Below are 24,380 nucleotides of genomic sequence, written 5' to 3' on the forward strand. Positions count from 1 at the left end.
GTGAGATATGGGGTTAATAAGACCCTACATCTCACCTCTAAGCTGGAAAGCCTGAAATAAAAAAGATTCTGGCTTTGATCGTATTGGCGAGTCGGTAGAAGCACCAGAGGGCGGCGGGAGGGGGGATGTCTATGGCTGGGTATTGTAGGGTATCACCGACTATGGCTGGGTATTGCAGGGTATCTCAGAGTATGGCTGGGTATCTCCGAGTATGGCAATTTATGGCAGGGTATTGCAGAGTATTGGCTGGAATTTTACTGCAGAGTATTGGCGGGTACTGCAGAGTATTGGAGGGTAGTGCAGAGTATTGGCGGGTGTTGCAGAGTATTGGCGGGTGTTGCAGAGTATTGGCGGAGTATTTGCAGAGTAATTGCAGAGTAATTGCAGAGTAATTGCAGAGTATTTGCAGAGTATTTGCAGAGTAATTGCAGAGTAATTGCAGAGTAATTGCAGAGTATTTGCTGGTACTGCAGAGTATTTGCAGAGTATTTGCTGGTACTGCAGAGTATTGCAGGGTATTTGCTGGTACTGCAGAGTATTGCAGGGTATTGCAGAGTAATGGCAGGGAATGGCACTGCAGATGCAGCCCACAGCGCTGCTGACTCCGATCTCTTCCCCCTCCGCTGTACCGATCGGTACAGAGAGGGGGAGGGAGGAACCGGCGTCATAACATGATGCCGGTTTGTTTACAAGTGATCACTCCATCCTGTGGACCCGGCGGTCACCGATGCTCTCGAGTGCGCGCCCCAGGGGGCGCGCGAGAGCGGAATTCTGGGAGGACGTCATATGACGGCCTCCCAGAGTTAAGCAACCGCCCTGTAGCCATCATTCGGCTATGGGCCGGTTGTCAAGTGGTTAAAGTAGCTCTAAACTCTTATAACTTAAATCACATTTAATCGCTAACAGACTAAGAAGAGACCCTATTACCTTGGACATTCAGAACAAAGCTAATGTAAAGCCCACGTAGGGGCCACGTAATACTCCCCTCTCTGGTGCTCAGGTGAAATACCAGCTGGGTGGCAACCCTACCACCCCCCCCCCCCATGATGCCCCATGATGCTCAGACTTAACCCATTCACTAGGTTGGAGCACAGCCACATGAGGGAGTTTGTGAAGGCGTCACTCTCGCTAAGATCTGCCAGAATCTAGGACGGGGTATTTTGTTGAGTTTTAAACAGGAAGGGGTGGTGGGGGATAGCTGGAGAGATTAGCGTACAGTGGTCAAGAGGTGGGCTTTATACAGATAATGTCATCCATATGGGCATCGGAGCATCTCCTGGAGAGATTTCACCTGCTGTGCATTCCACAGGAATCTTCATGGAAGGATGATGCCCAGCAATGCAGACAGAGGTAAGGTAAGTATAAAAATGTATTTTACAGGTATATCAGAAGACAGTTTATATAGGGGTCCCGCTCAGAATATGCTGACCTTGCACTGCACTGCAAGGGCTGCTTTAAATTGGAATTATTGTCATTTTTAAACATGTACAGTGGTGTGAAAAAGTGTTTGCCCCCTTCCTCATTTCCTGTTCCTTTGCATGTTTGTCACACTTAAGTGTTTCGGAACATCAAACCAATTTAAACAATAGTCAAGGACAACACAAGTAAACACAAAATGCAATTTGTAAATGAAGGTGTTTATTATTAAAGGTGAAAAAAAATCCAAACCATCATGGCCCTGTGTGAAAAAGTGATTGCCCCCTAAACCTAATAACTGGTTGGGCCACCCTTAGCAGCAACAACTGCAACCAAGCGTTTGCGATAACGTGCAATGAGGCTTTTACAGCGTCCTGGAGGAATTTTGGCCCACTCATCTTTGCAGAATTGTCCTAATTCAGTTACATTAGAGGGTTTTCGAGCATGAAGGTTTTAAGGTCATACCACAACATCTCAATAGGATTCAGGTCAGGACTTTGGCTAGGCCACTCCAAAGTCTTCATTTTGTTTTTCTTCAGCCATTCGGTGGTGGACTTGCTGGTGTGTTTAGGATCATTGTCCTGCTGCAGAACCCAAGTTCGTTTCAGCTTGAGTACACGAACAGATGGTCGGACATTCTCCTTCAGGATCTCTTGGTAGACAGCAGAATTCATAGTTCCTTTTATCACGGCAAGTCTTCCAGGTCCTGAAGCAGCAAAACAGCCCCAGACCATCACACTACCACCACCATATTTTACTGTTGGTATAATGTTCTTTTTATGAAATGCAGTGTTCCTTCTACGCCAGATATACTTGGACACACACCTTCCAAAGAGTTCCACTTTTGTCTCATCGGTCCACAGAATGTTGTCCCAAAAGTCTTGGGGATCATCAAGATGTGTTGTGGAGAAATTGAGACGAGCTTTGATGTTCTTTTTGCTCAGCAGTGGTTTTCTCCTTGGAACTCTGCCATGCAGGCCATTTTTGCCCAGTCTTTTCCTGATGGTGGAGGCATGAACGCTGACCTTAACTGAGGCAAGTGAGGCCTGCAGTTCCTTGGACGTTGTTGTGGGGTCTTTTGTGACCTCTTGGATGAGTCGTCGCTGCGCTCTTGGGGTAATTTTGGGCGGCCGGCCACTCCTGGGAAGGTTCACCACTGTTCCATGTCTTTGCCATTTGTGGATAATGGCTCTCACTGTGGTTCGCTGGATTCCCAAAGCTTTGGAAATGGCTTTATAACCCTTTCCAGACTGATAGATCTCAATTACTTTCTTTCTCAATTGTTCCTGAATTTCTTTGGGTCTCGGCATGATGTGTAGCTTTTAAGGATCTTCTGGTGGACCTTACTGTGTCAAGCAGCTCCTATTTAAGTGATGCCTTGATTGTGAACAGGTGTGGCAATAATCAGGCCTGGGTGTGGCTAGAGAAATTGAACTCAGGTGTGGACAACCACAGTTATAGTATGTTTTAACAAGGGGGGCAATCACTTTTTCACACAGGGCCATGATGGTTTGGATTTTTTTTCACCTTTAATAATAAACACCTTCATTTACAAATTGCATTTTGTGTTTACTTGTGTTGTCCTTGACTATTGTTTAAATTGGTTTGATATTCCGAAACACTTAAGTGTGACAAACATGCAAAGGAACAGGAAATGAGGAAGGGGGCAAACACTTTTTCACACCACTGTATGTAGAGCCCAAATTTTTCTTTCCTGTTTTGGATGGTGTACAAAAAATATAAAACCTATATTAGTTTATTTTTTAGGTGTCTTTGTCCCATTGGGGAGGTTTCCTTTCACTTCCCGTGCCATAGAACCAACAGTAGATTTTGACTTGGTGTTTATATAGGGTTATACTCGGTCTTCCATGTAGCATCACTCAGGTCTGCCGGTTGGCCAATGACGGGACAAGGGGGAGCATCTCATGTTCCCCATGCCTAATAGTACAGTACCTCTCTCTGGTGGTGAATCAGGTGACTAGAGAGCATAAATAAGGTAGGTACATACTCCTTAGGACTCCTACTATGAAGTGCAAATAGAGCATGCTGGGATCTTTTGTATTATTCAGTGTATTGGCATGCCCATGTGCTCCTTTATTTTTTGAGTGATCACCATAATTGCTTTGTTACGTTTGGTGTAGGTACATACTGGGGTCTTCAGCTTTCAATGAGTAAGTCCTACCTAAAATTGAAAGCAAACTCAAAATCTGATGTTTTTCTATGTTATAGGAAACATCTACAAATGTTAACTGTGCTGAAGCAGTACCCTAAAAAAAATGCCTTCTGTGTTGAACTCCTTCTCCTAAAAATTTGCACAGCACTTCCTGGTAAGTGAGTGTGCCTAGGCCCTCCTGTGTTTACAGAATCATAGCTATATATCTGCAGTGTGAGATTTAAGGCAGCGCTGCCTCTGACTGCTAGTTTTAGGAGATTGGGTGATATCTCTGCTGTAGTGTTTACTATTCTCCTTGCTGGAGGCTCTGACATGAGGAAGGTAAGCCCTACCAAGATGGCCACCTCCACATAGACACAGTGCAGACAAGGCATGGGAAGTCTGTAATGGGGAAGGTTCAACTGGACGCAATACTGGTGAGTAGTTCTTTGTCGTTTGTGATAGCTTCCAGAATTCAGTTTTCTTTAAGGGGCTACCTCCAAAACATACCTTAATTCAATGTATTTATTGCTATAGATACGCCCCGGGTTTGAAACTCAGATAGTTTAGAGCAGCCTCTCTCACTCTTCTCACCCCAGAGGAACCCCTAAAACAATCCCAAAGTCTCAGGCAACCTCTACTGAAATCAATTCTATAGGGGGCAATGGAAAAATGCCTTTTACATTGGTGGTCAGTAGGAACAATAAACCCTAATGCCCTGTACACACGGTCGGAAATTCCAAAGGAAAAGGTCCGATCGGATTATAATTGTGTGTGGGCTCTAGCAGGACCTCAAATTTTCCGACAACAAAATCCGATCAGACTTTTTCCGATCGTTTTAGAGAATTCCAATCGGACAAAGTGCCATGTATGCTCAGATCAAATTAGGAGACCAAAGCTATTGGCTACTAGCCGCAATGTAGTCCCGTCGCAACGAACGAACGTCATCGCGTTCCTGAACGATTGGATTTTCCGACAAATTTGTCCGACCGTGTGTATGCAACACCAGTTTCGGACAAAATCCGTCGGAAAAAATCCAACAAATTTTGTTGCCGGAATGTCCGACCGTGTGTACGGGGGCTTACAGTGGTGGTCAGAATGCCACAATTACAGATAGCTAATAAGATCATTCATTGGTCCTAGAAATATGCAGGTGCCATCAAATAGGAAGTTAATTAGTCACAGCTTAAGGAACCCCTAACAACCTCTGGAGGAACCCTAGTGTTCCACTGAACCAGTAGTTGAACTACCAGGATCGAGAAGCTGTACTTGTGGCTGGACACAAGTGTTTCGCCACCGTGGGGGTGGGAGGGGGCGAAACGTCAACTAGGGGGCCCTCTGCAGAACATGTGCATAGCTCCCAACTGTTTCTGATTTCGAGGGACTTTCCCTGATTTAGAACAAAGTCCCTCTGTCCCTCTTTCCTCCTCATTTGTCCCTCATTTGTCCCTCAATTTGGTCTGATCTATATAGTTGTATATAAAATACACTACTCATCTATCAAAAAGTATTTCCCAGTGCTAGACCTTTCATCCAATTTCTAAATTGCTGCATTTGTATATTTCAAGAGTAAATATAAAAGGAATAATAGTGGTAAAATAAAAAAACACTGGTGGGTTTAACCAATCGTTTTTTTAAATATAATTCTCCTTTCAGGGGGTGTGTCCTATGCCTATATACTTTTGCTAATAGGTGTCCCGCTTTCCTATCTCAAAAAGTTGGGAGGTATGCAAGTGAAAGGTTTGTGGCTCAGTTCACACTGTCGTGACCCACACAGTCATGAGACTTGCTTGTGGTTTCTTTGCGACTTGCTTGCAAATTTTGTGATTTGACATTGCAGTCTATGGCACTCCAATCGTAGCAAAGTCGCAGTAAAATAGTGCAGGAACCTTATTTTTTTGTCGCTGTGACTTGAGTCGCATTGATTAAGATGGCACCCATTGAAATGAATGTGTGTTTTGACTTGTCATGTCACTTTGTGTCGCAGTGTAAACTGGGTGCTTATAAAGGGCTCCACAATAGGAGTAAAGGGCCCGGAAAGGGCCTCAGGCTGGTGGGAAGGGCCCCAGACTCAGAGGTAAAAGTCCCCAAGTCGGAGAGAAGGATCCTAGGACCAGAGGAAAGGGCCCCAGGACCCATGGAAAGGGCCCTAGCGGTCAGGGTGGCCCTTTACGGTTTCAGAGCCCTGAAGGTTCTAGTTAAACCTCTGCACTGAACCCTTGTTTAGAATAGCTTGTTTGGCTTAACCACTTGCCGACCGCTGTCAGCATATATACGTCGGCGGAATGGCACGGCTGGGCAAAGCAACGTACCCGTGCGGTATTCTGAATTGCCCGCCGTGCTCGCGCCTCGAGCTCTGTGATACCCGCGGACCCAATCGCCGCTGGGATACCCACGATCGTGTCACAGAGCTGAAGAACGGGGACTTGCCGATGTAAACAGCATCTCCCCGTTCTGCCTAGTGACAGGACACTGATTGTCTGCTCCCTGTCATTGGGAGCGGCGATCAGTGTCGTGTCACTGCTAGCCCATCCCCCAGACAGTTAGAAACACTCCCCCAGGGCACACTTAACCCCTCCCCGCCCCCTAGTGGTTAACCCCTTCACTGCCAGTGACATTTTGACAGTAATCAATGCAATTTTATAGCATTGATCGCTGTATTAATGGCAATGGTCCCAAAAATGTGTTAAAATTGTCTGATGTGTCCGCAATAATGTCGTAGTCACGATAAAAATCGCTGATCGTCGCCATTACTATGAAAAAAAATATATATATATTAATAAAAATGCCATAAAACTATCCCCTATTTTGTAGACGCTATAACTTTTGAGCAAACCAATCAATAAACGCTTATTGTAATTTTTTTTACCAAAAATATGTCGAAAAATACGTATCGGCCTAAACTGAGGAAAGAAATTTTTATATATATTTTTGAGGGATATTTATTATAGCAAAAAATAATGCGTTTTTCTCAAAATTGACGCTCTTTTTTTTGTTTATAGTGCAAAAAATTTAAACTGCAGAGGTGATCAAATACCACCAAAAGAAAGCTCTATTTGTGGGAAAAAAAGGACGTTGATTTTGTTTGGGAGCCACGTCGCACGACCGCGCAATTGGGAGTTAAAGCGACTCAGCGCCGAATCGCAAAAAGTGCTCTGGTCAGGAAGGGGGTAAATCCTTCCAGGGCTGAAGTGGTTAAGGAACTTTAGTTAGGTGACTTCATGTGGCAGTATGGCTTTACCTATATTTGTAAAAGCCTGAAAAAGACACCTTCCTTTTTACCCTAAAATGCGGAAATACCTGTAGTTAAATAGTCTTTTGTGCCCTGGCTAACTAGAGAATGTTCTGGAAAAGTTTCTATTTTTTTTGGTGGGGTTGTCTTTCCTATATGGACCTTTTCCAATTGCTAGTTATAAATTGATCTCAGCGGTTGCCAAATGTGCTTTATTGGGCGACCAATAAAAAAAAATAAAAAATAAAAATGAATAAAAAAACCCCATAAAACTAATTATACAAAATAAAAGTAATCCCCCAATCATATTTGACTTCACCACCCTCCGGAAACCTTCTAATTGGACCTCTCAGTTCTGCTATAACATGTCTTAATAAGCTCCAGAGAACACACCTGACAACATATGAAGAGGCCACGTAGGTTCACATTAAACGTTTTGTCCCATTCCTCCAGGGTGGTATCTTCGCTCGCCGAATTCATGTTAATTCCCGCGTTATTACACGCAATGTCAATTCTCCCCCAATTAGCCACAATCGCGTCCACCACTCTTTTCACATCTTCTTCTTTGCTAATATCGGCTGCCATAGCAACGGAATTTATGCCTGCGAAATAATTCCAACAGTAAAATTAGCTGAGTTGGTTTTTTTTATTTTTCTCTATTTTAAATGGACAGGTAATTAATGGCAGATATTTATAAATATGTGGGCAATTGCTTTAATATTGGAATCAACAGCTACAATGTGTCCGTAATCAACATACTAAGTAGCAGATTTTATATATATATATATATATATATATATATATATATATATATATATATATATATATATATATATATATATATATATATATATCTCATTTTATTTTTTTATTTTTTCTTAACTGAACTTCAATAAATTATATTCTTCGTTTATTGGTATATGTCGCCACCTAGTGCTAATTTAAGAGAGTGCACACGTCCTGTATTTTTAAAGTGCATTTTCACTTTTGCAGTCACATCCCTCTGTATGCTTGTTATGTGTCCCAATCATCCATCATTATTAAAAAATAATATTAAAAAAAATTCTTAACTTTCTATAAATTTTCAGAGCAGGCCTCAGGTAGGCTGAGAGCTACTCTGAAAAATTTGAAATGAGAGGAAATTCAATCTAACCCCCCCCCCCCCCCCCCCCCGTTAACATACAATGCAGAATTCTAGCCTTTAACCACTTCAGCCCTGGAAGGTTTTACCCCCTTCCTGACCAGACAATTTTTTTGTGATACGGCACCGCATCACTTTAACTGATAATTGCGCGGTCGTGCGACGTTGTACCCAAGTAAAATTTACGCACTTTTTTTCCCCACAAATAGAGCTTTTTTTTGGTGCTATTTGATCACTTCTGCGTTTTTTTTTTTTTTTTGCGCTATGAACAAAAAAAGAGCGACAATTTTGAATAAAAAAACAATATTTTTTACTTTCTTCATCAGTTTAGGCCAATATGTATTCTGCTACATATTTTTGGTAAAAAAATAAATCCCAATAAGCATATATTGATTGGTTTGCGCAAAAGTTATAGCGTCTAGAAACAATGGGATATTTTTATGCCATTTTTATTTTTACTAGTAATGGCAGAGATCAGCGATTTTTTAGCAGGGCTGCGACATTGCAGCGGACAAATTGGTCACTCTTTGTGGACCAGTGACACCAATACTGTGATCAGTGCTAAAAAAAAATGCACTGTCACTGTATAAATGATACTGACAGGGAAGGGGTTAACACAGGGGTGATCAAAGGGTTAAATGTGTGCCTGGGAGGTGCTTTCTAACAGTGTAGGGGGAGAGGTGCCCTGGAGGAAAAAGAGAGATTGTGTTTCAGTTTAGCTGAAACACAAGATCTCTCCTTGGCTCCCTTGTTTACGTAGGCACACCTCTGCTCCGTCTCTCCACAGAATGATCCGCCGGACCCGCTGATTGGCTCCCGCTGTGTCCATTGACAGCGGGAATGGCAAACAGATATATTTTTTCCTTCCAGTGACACCACTGACGCATGGACATTTTTTCCTTTCAGCAGAGAAGTGGGGAATTCTTTCCTTTTTGGTGACCTTACCAATGCAGGGATATTTTTTTGACTTTCAATGATACCACTAACACAGATACATTGTTTTCCTTTCAGTGACACCACTGGCGCATAGACATTTTTTCCTTCCAGGGACACCACCAACACGGATATTTTTTCTTTTCAATGACACCACCAGTACAGGGACATTTTTCCCTTTCAGTGACACCACCAATGCAAGAAAGTTTTTTTCCTTTCAGTGACACCATTAATGCAAAGACAATTTTCCCTTTCAGTGGCACCACCGATGCAGAGACATTTTTCTCTTTCAGTGATACCACTGAGGCAATGACGTTTCTTACTTTCAGTGACATCACAGATGCAGAGACATTTTTACCTTTCAGTGACACCATCAATGCAAAGACAATTTTCCCTTTCAGTGACACCACCGATGCAGGCACATTTTTACCTTTCAGTGACACCACCGATGCAAAGACAACTTTCCCTTTCAGTGACACCACCGATGCAGGGAGATTTTTCCCTTTCAGTGACACCACCGATGCAAAGACAATTTTCCCTTTCAGTGACACCACCGATGCAGAGACATTTTTCTCTTTCAGTGACACCACCAATGCAGAGACATTTTTACCTTTCAGTGACACCAACGATGCAGAGACATTTTTACCTTTCAGTGACACAACCGATGCAGAGCCATTTTTACCTTTCAGTGACACCACCCATGCAGAGACATTTTTACCTTTCAGTGACACCTCCAATGCATGGACTTTTTTCCTTTCGGTGACACCATCAATGCAAAGACAGTTTTCCCCTTCAGTGACACCACCGATGCAGAGACATTTTTACCTTTCAGTGACACCACCGATGCATGGACTTTTTTCCTTTCAGTGACACCATCAATGCAAAGACAATTTTCCCTTTCAGTGACACCACTGATGCAGAGACATTTTTCTCTTTCAGTGACACCACCGATGCAGGGAAGTTTTTTACTTTCAGTGACACCACCGATGCAGAGCCATTTTTCCCTTTCAGTGATACAAGCAACATTAGGGCATTATTTCCTACCCCACTGTTAGCCCCATATCTGTGCACCAGTTTCGTTCTCTGTCGTATTCTACAACTATTGGTAATATTTCAGCGCATGCCACAATCATTACATACATTTTGGTGCCTGTGCCACTATTGGCCCCAACCTTTCCCCCACCTTGTCCGGCACTGATCGTAGGCCTGCTGACAGTCTAGCCCAATTAGAGGTATATAGTGAAAACTAAATGTGTGGGGTGGAAAATCCACATGTATGGTTCAGTGACACCATAGTGGAATAAGGTGCGCAATGTTCCTCTGAAAATAACAGATGATTGTAACATAGATAATAACAAATGATGGATGATACAGTATATACAAAAATCACATACCTTTCATATGCAGCTCATGTGCCACAGCCTCAGCTTTTTGCAAGTCCATATCCACGATGGTCACTTTAGCACCCGCCTCTCCTAGAGCGTGGCCAAAAGCTCGTCCAATACCCTGACCTCCTCCGGTCACATAGGCGACCTTGCCATCCAGCCGCAAGCGGTCCAATATGCCGAGCCCCCCAAACCCTCGAAAAACGTCATCTTCTACAATTCCTTTCTACATGAAAATAAAAAATGACTGAAATATGAATCCAATTTTGTCTAATGTATTTCTGCTTTCTCAGCATTTTCAATCTATTCACCACAATTCACGTAGCAAAGCCTAGTGTTTTTTAAAGCTAAATTCTAGGCAATAAAATTTTCATTAAAATTTATTCTTCAATATCTACAGAGAATATAAATCTGCTTTGAGTGCACAAAATGCCTTGTCAATCCCAGTTATTACCTTGAAAAGTAGTGTAACTACTGTGCTGTACAGAGAGCAGAGCCGTGGGAGGGGCCCAGCAGGTCCCACCCACTACAAGCTACAGGAGGGGGGCGGAGACAAGACCAGTCACCCTGCACAAGGAGAGATCGCAGCAGTGACTGGTCTTTATTACAGGAAGCTCCTGCGCAGAGGAAAGGTGCAGGAGTTGTTTCATCTGAAATATTCTTACTTGGATCTTGGAGGCTAGATATAAAATAAAGTGTTTATATAAATGTGAAAAACATTTTCAGAGCCATAATGAAAACTTGTCTATGTGATTATCTGCACACAAGCATGTGCATGAACAAATTTGCAAACATCAAGTGAAAAGTTAACTTGAATGTGTATTAAAAAAATAAAAATAATAATTGAATACATTATTTAATTTTTTTTATTTTTATTTTTATTATACACATTCATAATGAAATCATTTTATCATATTTCATGTAATCTGATTATTTTCTTTTATCGTTAGTGCCATCTAGTGGCCACAATTGGGTTTTTGACTGTTTGAGGCTTTTAAGGAAAAATACTACATTATGTCCACTAGAAGTCACTTATGATCATAGAAAATATTTGGTCATATTTGTACAGCATTTTTTTTTTTTTTATAAATAGACCACCAAGATCCAAGTAAGAATACCTATGGCACTTGTATTTAGACTATACTTCTTACCTACCTTTTAATTTTAAAATGTGTTAATGGTTTTACTGATGTAGTCTTGGTTGACTTTGACAAAAAATGGTTACATCTATTATCAGCCTCGAACTTCAGTCTGCCCACAGCACCCCCACCCCCAGATCCCATTAGCCAAGATTAATTGAACTGGTTTATGGCTTGGGGAGTTGGGCTCAGAAACGTGTAATATGTAATCATAGCTCCTGAATTTTTTATTTTTTTTTATTACAGGCATTTTAAAATCTATGCAGTACAACATACTTCCCTCCAGAGCTTACAATCTAAGCAGGAGCCAATGTACCTAAAACTACCACGACAAATAGTAGATGTGGGAAGTTGGTATAGAGCTAGCTATAAAAACCAATGGAGATATCATCCCCAACTCATAAATATACCAATTCACAGACAAAACAGTGAGGACTTTAACTATATCTCCAGAGGTAGTTCACAGACACCATATTATAAAATATAACTTTTTATTTAAAAAATCTTTTTTTAAAAGTCAAGACCAAAAGTCAGTATAAAAACATCAATTGCATAATGGAGTTCATCAGCAAGACCTTAGAGAGCAATACAGAGTAGATACAAAAATGAGAATCAAAACCTACGCGTTTCATGGTTAGACATCTGCTACTTCAGGAAAAAGTCCTGAAAAGCAGATGTCAAACCATTAAATAGGTAGACTTTGGTTCTCATTTTTGTATCTACTCTGTATTGCTCTCTAAGGTCTTGTTGATGAACCCCATTATTCAATTGATGTTTTTATACTGACTTTGGTCCAATGTTTATAAAGAGTTTTTGTGTGTATATATATATATATATATATATATATATATATATATATGTATATATATGTATATATAAAATATATAATATATAAATATTTAATAATGTGGTGTCACTGGCTTCCTCCGGAGATATAGTTAAAGTCCTCATTGTTTTGTCTATGAATTCATAGCCAATTATCCTACCAGCAAATCTTTGGTAATGTGAGTGGAAAGCCATGCAAGCACAGGGATAATATGCAAACTCCATGCAAATAGTGTCCTGGCTGGGATTTAAACCGAGGACCATAGTGCTGCAAGGCACTCTTAGATGCTTTACAGCCAAATTCCACACATAACTCTTTTTTTTTCATTTTTGAAGTGTCAGGATGGGTTAGAGCCTCTATCAGACTCTCTGCTGTCTGTGACTTAATTGAGGAGATTTTTACTCACTGTCTTAGTTACCTATAAGAAGATTGCCAAGACCCTGAAACTGAGCTGCAGCACAGTGGCCAAGACTATACAGTGGCATGGTTGACCCAAGAAGTTGAGTGAAAGTGCTCAACGTCATATCCAGAGGTTGTCTTTGGGAAATAGATGTATGAGTGCTGTTAGCATTGCTACAGAGGTTGAAGTGGTGGGGGGTCAGCCTGTCAGTGCTCAGACCATACACCGCACTCTGCATCAAATTGGTCTGCATGGCTGTCATCCCAGAAGGAAACCTCTTCTAAAGATGATGCACAAGAAAGCCTGCAAACAGTTTGCTGAAGACAAGCAGACTAAGGACATGGATTACTGGAACCATGTCCTGTGGTCTGATGAGACCAAGATAAACTTATTTGGGTCAGATGGTGTGAAGCGTGTGTGTTGGCAACCAGGTGAGGAGTACAAAGACAAATGTGTCTTGCCTACAGTCAAGCATACTGGTGGGAGTGTTATGGTCGGGGGCTGCATGATCCCCTACCTTTGGAAACTGGGCCACAGGGCAGTATTCCAACAGTTTGCTGAAGACAAGCAGACTAAGAACATGGATTACTGGAACCATGTCCTGTGGTCTGATGAGACCAAGATAAACTTATTTGGGTCAGATGGTGTCAAGCGGGTGTGTTGGCAACCAGGTGAGGAGTAGAAAGACCAATGTGTCTTGCCTACAGTCAAGCATGGTGGTGGGAGTGTTATGGTCGGGGGCTGTATGAGTGCTGCCGACACTGGGGAGCTACAGTTCATTGAGGCAACCATGCATGTCAACATGTACTGTGGGGCATCCTCAAACGGAAGGTGGAGGAGCGCAAGGTCTCTAACATCCACCATCAATGCCATCATGGAGGAGTGGAAAAGGACTCTAGTGGCAACCTGTGAAGCTCTGGTGAACTCCATGCCCAAGAGGGTTAAGGCAGTGTTGGAAAATAATGCTGGTGTTGTCACATGAAAAGATAGTATAAAATATTTACAAAAATGTGAGGGGTGTACTCACTTTTGTGAGATACTGTATATACCGTGTATATATATTTTTTCAGAGTACACCCCTGTGTAAAAATATCCAAATTGAGCCCAAAGTGTCAATATTTTGTGTGACCACCATTATTTTCCAGTACTGCCTTAACCCTCTTGGGCATGGAGTTCACCAGAGCTTCACAGGTTGCCACTGGAGTCCACTTCTACTCCCCCGTGATGACATTACGGAGCTGGAGGATGTTGGAGACCTTGCGCTCCTCCCCCTTCCATTTGAGGATGCCCCACAGATGCTAAATAGGGTTTAGGTCTGGAGACATGCTTGGCCGGTCCATCACCTTTACCCTCAGCTTCTTTAGCAAGGCAGTGGTCATCTTGGAGGTGTGTTTGGGGTCGTTATCAGGTTGGAATACTGCCCTGTGGCCCAGTTTCCAAAGGTAGGGGATCATGCTCTGCTTCAGTATGTAATAGTACACGTTGACATTCATGGTTCCCTCAATGAACTGTAGCTCCCCAGTGCTGGCAGCACTCATGCAGTCCCCGACCATGACACTCCCACCACTATGCTTGGCTGTAGGCAAGACACACTTGTCTTTGTACTCCTCACCTGGTTGCCAACACACACGCTTGACACCATCTGACCCAAATACGTTTATCTTGGTCTCATCAGTTCCAGTAATCCATGTCCTTAGTCTGCTTGTCTTCAGCAAGCTGTTTGCGGACTTTCTTGTGCATCATCTTTAGATGAGGTTTCCTTCTGGGATGACAGCCACGCAGACCAATTTGATTCAGTGTGCAGCGTATGGTCTGAGCACTGACAGGCTGACCTCCACACCCCTTCAACCTTTGTAGCAATGCTGGCAGCACTCATACGTCTATTTCCTAAAGACAACCTCTGGATATGACGTTGAGCACTTTCACTCAACTTCTTGGGTCAACCATGTCATTGTATAGTCTTGGCCCCTGTGCTGCAGCTCAGTTACAGGGTCATGGCAATCTTCTTATAGCCTAGGCCATCTTTATGTAGAGCAACAATTATTTTTTTCAGATCCTCAGAGAGTTCTTTGCCATGAGGTGCCATGTTGAACTTCCAGTGACCAGTATGAGAGAGTGAGAGCAATAAAACTAAATTTAACACACCTACTCCCCATTTACACCTGAGACCTTGTAACACTAACGAGTCACATGACACTGGGAGGGAAAATGACAATTTGGACATTTACACTTAGGAATGTACTGACTTTTGTTGCCAGCGGTTTAGACATTAATGGCTGTGTTGAGTTGTTTTGAGGGGACAGCAACTTTGCACTGTTATACAAGCTGTACACTCACTACTTTACATTGTAGTAGAGTGTAATTTCTTCAGTGTTGTCACATGAAAAGATATAATAAAATATTTACAAAAATGTGAGGGGTGTACTCACTTTTGTGAGATACTGTTTACATATATAATATATATCAGCATTCAGGGAAATCAAACAAAGGCTTACCAATGGAGGGGAGGTCTGAGGGAGAGGTATTCGTCTTCCAATAAAAATTCCACAGCCTGACGGTAACTTCACCTTAAAAAGACAAATTTAGGAATCCAAGAAATCAGCTTCATGAATATGATTTTCTGCACGTTTGGGTCTGGTATGGATTGATTTTGGGGGGGGACCCTTTGGGTCTGGTATGGATTTTGGGCAGGGACTCCCCACTCCATTAAAAAAAAAATGGCATGGAGTTCACCTTAATATCCCAAAGGGCCTTATATGGACTGGGGGGGGGGGGCCCATGCTGTTTTTTTTATTATTATTTTTTATGTATATTGCCGGGAACTGGCAATATATTACAGCCGTAAGCAATTTTGAAAAAAATGTTTTCCTTTAGAAATGTAGAAATGTCATTTTGCTGCAGTACTTTTCTAAACATGGGGAAAATGCGCTACTTTGCGGGCAGACTAAGGGGACCCCCTGGCGCGATATTTAAAGGAATATTTTTTTTGTTTCACTTTAAGCATTCTTAAAATCACCGCTCCCAATAAAACGCCAGTTTTAAAAACAGTTTTTTGCATTGATACATGTCCCCTGGGGCAGTATCTGGGCCCCCAAACACTTTTTATGGCAATAACTTGCACATAAGCCTTTAAAATAAGCACTTTCGATTTTTCACATTTGTGCCCCATAGACTTTAATGGTATTCACGTGTTTGCACAATTTTTTGGTCTGTTCGCAAGTTCTGGTGCAAACCGAACTGGGGGGGAGTGTTTGGCTGATCCCTATCCTGCACTGATGTTCACATTTTCTTCCCTTATTGTCCAGACTGGCCATAAACAATCAACAAGGCATCCATCTTATGAATAAAGAAGTCAAAGGTCTTGGAATTATTGCTGCCCCATATCACATTATGTCATTATTTTTGCTTATCCTCTACTAAATTGTATGGCCCTTATACCATTTCGAATTGCATGTCAGCCATTCACGACCAGGGTTGTGGCTGATTAACCTCCCATCTGATGGTGCCTGCATGGTTCAAGGGCCAACACAACTTGGCATTAATTTAGCTAAACCCTTTATCTTTAGGAGAATAAACCTTTTTTCTGTAACTGCTGAAAGAGTGGTAGCTGGAGCTAGGCTTTAATTTGTTGGTCCATCTTCTCCATAGGTTAACAATGCTACTGTCCAAGAGTGCCTACGCTGCTCCTTCATAGATACAGTGGAGTGGTTAGCATATCCAACCTAGGACAGGGATAATGTTAACAGCTGGACCAATAGGTGAAAATAAAGGAAAAGGCCTACTAAACTAATGCAGACACCACATCTAAGGAGTTGCAAGCCGCAATATATTTTTTTAAAGTAACATTTTTTAACTAAAACTATAATAAATTATACAAGTTCCCATGTTGCAGCATGCATGGGCAGGCCTGGTTTAGCTTTTGACAAGTAACTCGTTTTTTTTCAGTTTTGGATAGAGTAGGGAAGAATTCGAATTTTTGAGTTTTTTTTGTTTTTAGCTTTGTTAAAGAGATTTTCCCTTACTTCTTGTCAAGGTGTTAATGGCTGGGAGCAAAAATATAAATTTGAAAGTCAAAGTGAAGTCCTTCTGATTCAAATATTTGTCCTAGGGCAGTGTCTCAGCTTGGCTGAAACTTCAGTAAAGTTTTAAATGTTCTAAGCCTGGTCTGAAGTAAATCGAAGGGGTGCATGGTAGCATTTGGAATATCAAAATAACTGGGTCTGTAAAGCACAAAAAGGTATAAAGCAAGACCACTACAGCTGTATAACCTGGCAAGATAAGTTGGAAGAGGAATGCAATTGCTATGTGTAACTAGTAACTAATGCAATGTACAAAGCAGCCAGTTATGGTACCTGGCGAGGGTGACGCGGTACAGAGACCTCACGAACCTAGCCGCATGATACGGGAAAAAGAAGAGTCAAGTGGGGGCAAGCATGAAGTCCACGCTAGGCGCTCATCAGGACCCCATTCTATCACTGGGAGTGAGGTGGCAGAGGTACGCTGGATTGGCTCCACAAAAAGAAAGAGAGGGCGCACAGACCTAGTGCATTATCCCAAAACCATTTCTTTAATAATAAAAATGATAAGTATTGTACTCACAAGATACCAAATGTATCAAGCTCATCATATGGTACAACGTCATCCAATCCACACTGCATAATGTCATGTGGTAAGAGGAAGCAAAAATCCAGTAGGCTAAGGAGTTTCAAGGACCAGCCTCTTCCTCGGAGCTTTTTTACCCTTTTTATTAATAAAGCAATGGTTTTGGGATAATGCACTAAGTCTGTGTGCCCTCTCTTTCATTTTGTGGAGCGAATCCAGTGTACCTCTGCCACCTCACTCCCAGTGATAGAATAGGGTCCTGATAAGCACCTAGCGTGGACTTAATGCTTGCTCCCACTTGATTCTTCTTTTTCCTGTATCATGCGGCTAGGTTTGTGAGGTCTCTGTAGCGCATCACCCTCGCCAGGTACTATAACTGGCTGCTTTGTACTTTGCATTAGTTACTCTTTTAGTTAGTTCTTTTTCTGGTTCCAGTTGTCCAGACTCACCCAGTCTTAAGAGGGCAGCAAGGTGAGGTGTATCCATACCAGCCAGGATAGAAGTATAGCATACTTACTTTGTGTGGACCCACTGCCAAGCACAGGAGGTTTTTGTGTTTGTGATTATTGATACACTGGACTGGCTGACTGGGCATAGACTCAGCGGTGTCCCTTCTAAATGCAAGCATGAACAAGCAAGGTGTGTAGTGACAAGGGACAGCACTTTAACCTAAGAACTCTTTATAGTTTACTACTGCACACTAGTTACGGCTCATCTCTAAGCTGGGGTACCTCCATAATGTTTTAATTTCACATGAATGTGGCCCCTCCTGGTCTTGGGCATTGATGCGTGCATCCACGAGAAAGGTACCCACATGCAGGGCAAGTAGGCCCCCGCCCACAAGCTCATTGCTCAAGGAACCCCTAGCAACCTCTGGAGGAACCTTAGAGCTGGGACCTTGTTTGAAAAAGACTGCTATAAGGCAAAACAGAACAAAATTGGCTGAGAATATTATAAAAAAAAGTGACTTTTACTGTCTTGCCCTACTCATATCAATGAGGAGTTACGCCTTAACAAAGACCTTCAAAAAAAATCACAGATTTTATTTTCAGCGTAGGACATCCTGCCATGCCCCAGCACCAGAAACAATAAAATCTGTCTGCTCTAAACAGAACTGTTAAAGTTAAATATTCCCTTCTGCCTGTTCAAATTACTTAGCCAGCAGCTCCAGTTTTGTGTATTGCAGTCGTTCAGCACTAACCTGCTCCACTCTGGCGTCTGCCTTAATTACATCTGTCATTTCCTTGGACATAAATCCCGTCTCATCATCGATGCCTTCCTGGCTGCTTGTAGAAGCGTTTTGTACGCAGATCACACCGTTCATCCTTAGCATATTGCCACTCATAATCAGGTTGTAATAGTTTATAGGATTCTCCTCCGTAGCGTCGATAAACACCATGTCGTATTGCTCGCCCAAAGCGGCCAACTCCTACAAGACAACAAACAGAGTCGGAATGCAGATGTCCTCCTATTAAGTGTGAAAATGGAAACAGCCTGCACGGTAATAGACAAGAAAGCGAGGGATCGCAAGCAGAACCGAAGCAAGGAAATTTACTTATCTCCTCCAGGAAAACCCGTACATCATTTTCTTGCTGGGCCTAAAGAGGCGTTAAATTATAGAATAGAGAAGTTGCGATCAGGATAAAGAAGGTCACCAAGGTGAAATGCATGTGTGGCGGGGTTATTTATCGTTGGCAATTAACGGCAAAAATAATTACTGCAGGACCATAATCATGTAATTGGAAAGCAGAGATATTGTTCACCTAGCGAATAGAAAATAAAATGGATGTGTAGGTGATAGGCGAGAACGTTTTGACTTCAGGCAAATGTAATTAAAGGAGATGGACTATCGTAAATTCTTGTCCTCCAACTTTAAATAAGATGATTTGCTGCTAACATTGCTGTGTTTTTTTCACACTTTAGGTTCATCATTTAAATTTACATTTAACTGCTCTTCCAACACTCTAGTCACATATTTACACTGGAACCTGAGGGCTAATGTCGACCCTAGCTTTTTATTTTTATTTTTTTTACTTCTTCCATTGGAAGGTCAAGAGCCTTTTGGTTTTGCATTGGCGGAAAAGCTTTTCCTACCTCATTCTGTCTTATTTAGAAATTTTAGTTAATGTTCTATAACTTAATTATTTGTTAATTCAAATGTTATATCTATGATCTTGTGAAATTCTTAACTGTGACTTGTGTAATACTAACTGTGGTTGCGATGCCCACTTCAACCTGTAAAAAGACCATCTCCTCCAGTGTCTGTACTGCTTGTTTGTTCAAATGAAAAAAGATTGAATGAGACATTTTATTTAAAACTACTTTGTACATAATAAAAATACAATTTTTTTTAATTGACAATCCTCACTCCACCAAATAAATACCAAAGAGTGTAAAAAATGAAAAATGAGATGTTGTAGAAAAGAAAATTCTGACCTCAGATTACTGTTTCCATCCACTTCCTGAGGCCTCACTGTTTTCTCCCCATAAAAGCTTGGTTGATCAATATCCTGTGAGAATGTTATGTTCTGGTGTACAGGGTCGTAGAATTTTGAGCAGTCAACTTTTAAAATGTATCAATTTTTTTCAGTTTAGGATAGAATAGTGAAGAGTTAAAATTCGAGTTTGTTTTTTATTGTATATCATTTTTTTTTTCTTTTTTTTTATAGCAGGCTGTTAAACCTGGAGCAGATCCTTTTAAATGTGAAAAATATCCTTTTTTGGAGCTTACTACTCTTCACACGTCCAGTATCATTTTTATTTTTCCAAGAAATGATAAACCCTGATGAAGGGAGACCATTTCTAGCACCCAAAATGTGTTAGATTTTTATTGAAGGTTACACTTAATAAAATCTAATTTCTGGACTTTCAAACACCTCTTCAAACACCAGCCTACATGAGATACCGCCTGTCCCATGGTGTCAGTTTATGGAGAGCTGCCTAGAAGAACACACACTCAAACCAAGGCTCCAGCCCACAAATATTGGAAATATTGGTCCAGCGTCCAACACCTCTTCCTAATCATACTGGGTTTTCATTTCTGTCTGGGCCCCCATAGGGGAGATGTTTGCTCCCTTCCTGTCCCTGTGACAACAAGGCAAGAAATGAGGGGTGCAGTTTTAACAAGAGCAGGAAGGCACAGACAGTAACAAAAATATTGTCAGACATTCTAACCCTTCCCTGTTCGACTCTTGCTTTTGACTGGGCCTCCAATAGAGATATACACCATTACTTTGTTTTACTGACAGGATGTCAGGAAATCTCCCCAACAGGAACATAGGCAGTGGTAAAAAAAACTAACACATTTATAAATGCTTTGGTTAAAGGTGATGCTGGAATGCAAAAGTTGCATGTATTACTGTGTTTAAGTGCTGCTTGTTTGTCCATGGGTGCTGGTTTAACCTGGGGAATAGGTGACACCTTTATGCCGTACACACTGAACCAAACAATAAACTAAAAGTAAAAATTTAAAATTATACTTTTTGAATCTGTGGAGAGCAGCTCGTAGTGAGACTGTAGTCTAAATGTGTAAAGAAAGTGAATAAATACATTTCATACCACGCTCAAACAACCAATCATATAAACATAAATATGTGAATGCATAGAATAAATCAATAAATGAATAGTGCTGAAGAATCTAGAATTATTATGTGACATATATAAATACTATATTAAATATAAAATGTCCATACATACGGTATATAAATTTAATTAGATTAATAAATATAATATCCACCATGAACCACCATCACGCATTTCGTCAGCAACGTCTGCCATCAGCCGGGGTTATGAAATGTATTTATTCAATTTCTGTACAAAAATAACAATACAGACATTCCCAAGAAAAAGAAACTGTCAAAACAGTCCACAATATGACTTCATATAAAATGTCCATACATACGGTATATAAATTGAATTAGATTAATAAATATAATATCCATGAACCACCATCACGCATTTCGTCAGCCACGTCTGACATCAGCCGGGGTTATGAAATGTATTTATTCAATTTCTGTACAAAAATAACAATACAAACATTCCCAAGAAAAATAAACTATCAAAACAGTCCACAATAGGACTTCAGTAGGGTTCTGCAAACATTTTGTGAGTATAACACCATCAATTCTAGCAGAAGACAATGCAGGGAACCCAACGTTACATGGCTAGGGTGTTAAGGGGAACGTTAAAGGTGGATAGAGGGGAGGGTAAGAGGGAAGAACAACAAAAGAGAATAGATTTTTTTTCGCCATCTGTGTCCCATTAGGGAAATTGCCCTTCACTTTGTGTCCTGTAGCCAAACAGGAAGTGAGAGGAAATCCATTGGGGCTCCCCAGGCCACCAGAACTAGTGCCCCCATTGGAAAATTTCCCCTTCACTGCTTTAATGGGGACAACACATTCAATGATAATGATAAACAGGACAAAGAGGGTGGATCTACCTAATGGGGGCACAGACAGCAAAAAACCTGACAAGCCTTCTAATCTCTCTCCACTGGATTGAAAACTAAAAAAAAAAAAAGTTTTGACCTTAGTTTTAAACGTAGTTATACTTCAAAGAATTTTAATTGCCTGGAGCAGGTGATGGCTACACATCAGCTTTCATGTAAATAGAGTTTTTTAAATATATATATATATATATATATATATGGTATTTGCCTGAAACAACAGTTTGACAAAACACTCACATGCATATTGTACATAGTATATTGGTCAGGGGCCATCTCAAGGTGCTTTTGTGTCCCTTCTTTTTAGTGAGGCATGCTCAGCTACTCTGGGTTCTCAATGGTAACTGCCAAAATCTTTCTTGCCCTGTGGAGCACAAGAAGCAGCTTCTCCAGACCTCCCTGAGCACTACCATAGTCTGGATGGGCAACCTACCTGGTGCATTGTCCTTTATCCATTATCCTGATCATAGCAGCAGACAAAAAAATACAATCAGGAGGCAGACACCATGACCACTTCCAGCCCAAGGATGTCATTCACGTCTTGGACTTTGAGTAGGGATATCTGAATGATGCCTGCAGCCACAGGCATCATTTAGATATCATCATTTTCAGCCGGAAATTCTGTGCACTGTAAGAACAATCATAGGTGCAGTTCAGCCGCTTGCCCCCCTCCTGCTTCTCCGGGCTCGCCCGTACAAACGGCGAGCTGGAGAATGAATCGGTCACTTCCCGGAAGTTGATCATAGAGATGTCTGGTGACCAGATGGTCCTCAGACATCTCTATGACCATCGGAGGCCCAGGTGTGGTGTGATGACATCACGTCCGGGCTGGCAGATGTAAACAAAACCGGGGGCTGGAAAGGCAAAGACAGTTCATTTTTTTATTATCTCAGTCTTTCCAGCCTGAAGGAGAGATGTGGGGTATTATAGACCCCACATCTCTCCATAAAAAGGACCTGTCATGCACTATTCCTATTACAAGGGATTAAAAAAATGTAAAGAGAAAGTGTAAAAAAAAAAAGTAAAATAAACAATAATTTTTTTTTTACATTTTAAAGCACCCCCGCCTCTGCGTGTTCTCTTACAGAAGCAAATGTATATGTAAGTCACTCCCACATATGTAAGCTGCGTTCAAATCACACACTTGAGGTATCACCATGTTCTTTAGAGCAAGAGCAACAATTCTAGCCCAAGGCCTCCTTGGTAACTGGTAACCTGCAAAAAAAAATTAAAGCGCCGCCTATGGAGAGTACCAAAGTTTGTGTGCTTAATTTTAAAGCATGCCATGCTAGGTGACTAGCGTAATATCATCTTTCATATTATGCAAAAATTGGGCTAACTTTGCTGTATTTTTTTTATATTCATAAAACTGTTTTTTTAAAACACTGTGTGACATAAAAAGTTGCAATGATCGCCATTTTATTCCCTAGAGTCTCTGCTAAAAAAACATATATAATGTTTAGGGGTTCTGAGTCATTTTCTAGCAAAAATATTATGATTTTTCATGTAGGAGATGAGTGTCAGAATAGGCCCAGTATGGAAGTGGTTAAAAGTTCTTGTATGAGAGCCAATTCCTCCCATTTCCCTGGGGCCAGCTCTATGATTAACTGTAGAAAATGTAACTTTCTACATGCATGAAACACAGAACATTTCTAAGAAACACTCTTTCAATCAGGTCTCTACATGTGGTTGTGCCCAAGGAGCTATGGAGGTTAAATTTTAGGGCATGTACTGTACTTCTGGAAATAATTGTAATAATCACAGTGTGTAAATTAAATGAATGCCGTAACAAGTAAATCCTACCCATAACTGGAAATAATGCCAACAAAAAGATTGGTCAATGGCTTACTTCAGGGCTCAATATTTCAAGTCCTGAGCTACTAGCCAGGCCTTATAAGTTACTCGCCCCCAGTTGCCCCACCCAACTTCTACCCTGCCCCGTCCCTAATTCCACCCTAAATACACCCTCATAAATTATCTCTATTAAATGTTTTATGCAGAATTAAGTTACAAAAATAAATATTAACAACAACTGTCAGTGCTCATCTATGCAGCCTCATCAGTGCCCATTAATGCAGCCTAGCAGTGCCCATCAGTGCAGCATATCAGTGCAACTTTATTAGTGCCTATCAGTGCAGCCTCATCAGTGCACATCAATACAGCCTTACCAGTGCAGCCTAATCAGTGCCCATCAGTGTAGCCTATCAGTGCCCATCAGTGCAGCCTATCAGTGCCCATCAGTGCAGCCTATCAGTGCCCATTAGTGCAGCCTACCAGTGCCTATCAATGTAGCCTCATGGGAAGGAAAATGAGAGGAAGGGGAGTGCCGTTGGATCAGCATTGGACCAGTGTACTGTATATCATAGGAGCCAGTCCAGGAGGCAAGATTTTGTTTGACAACAGAGATACGATCTCTGTGTGATCCAGCCAGCTCTCCTCTTCCTTCCTCTTCCCCTCCTCTCTGTGTGATCTGGCAGTGCTCCTCTTTCTCTCCTCTCCGTTCCCCACAGTCTCCTGGCAGATCGTAGAATTGTCTCCCATTCAATACAGCTGCTCACTCGCCCTCAACTAATTTCCACTCCCCAAATGTGAGCAGGCGAGTGGAAATTTTGAGTGCTGCCTTACTTAAAATATAACCAAACCCAAGAACAAATATTAAATATATTGCAGCTTACCAGTCCTTGGATATGGTGGCTACATTTGGTTAATC

The 24,380-nt window shown here is 41.5% G+C and overlaps 1 protein-coding gene across 1 annotated transcript in view; it reads right to left on the reverse strand.

Moving 5' to 3' along the window:
* The window catches only part of LOC143927652 (D-threitol dehydrogenase-like), a 119,014-nt gene that overhangs the window by 54,657 nt on the left and 39,977 nt on the right, over window positions 1-24,380 (reverse strand). Inside the window, exons 3-6 of the mRNA XM_077451857.1 lie at window positions 18,428-18,655; window positions 15,120-15,191; window positions 10,269-10,485; window positions 7,194-7,402 (exon numbers count right to left, since the gene is read on the reverse strand). Of these exons, the coding sequence (XP_077307983.1) occupies window positions 7,194-7,402; window positions 10,269-10,485; window positions 15,120-15,191; window positions 18,428-18,655 (726 nt within the window). The remainder of the gene's footprint in view (window positions 1-7,193; window positions 7,403-10,268; window positions 10,486-15,119; window positions 15,192-18,427; window positions 18,656-24,380) is intronic.

This window comes from Lithobates pipiens, unplaced genomic scaffold (assembly GCF_037356315.1).
Source record: "Lithobates pipiens isolate NorthernLeopardFrog02 unplaced genomic scaffold, aLitPip1_a1.2 Scaffold_23, whole genome shotgun sequence".
NCBI classification, from domain to species: domain Eukaryota; kingdom Metazoa; phylum Chordata; class Amphibia; order Anura; family Ranidae; genus Lithobates; species Lithobates pipiens.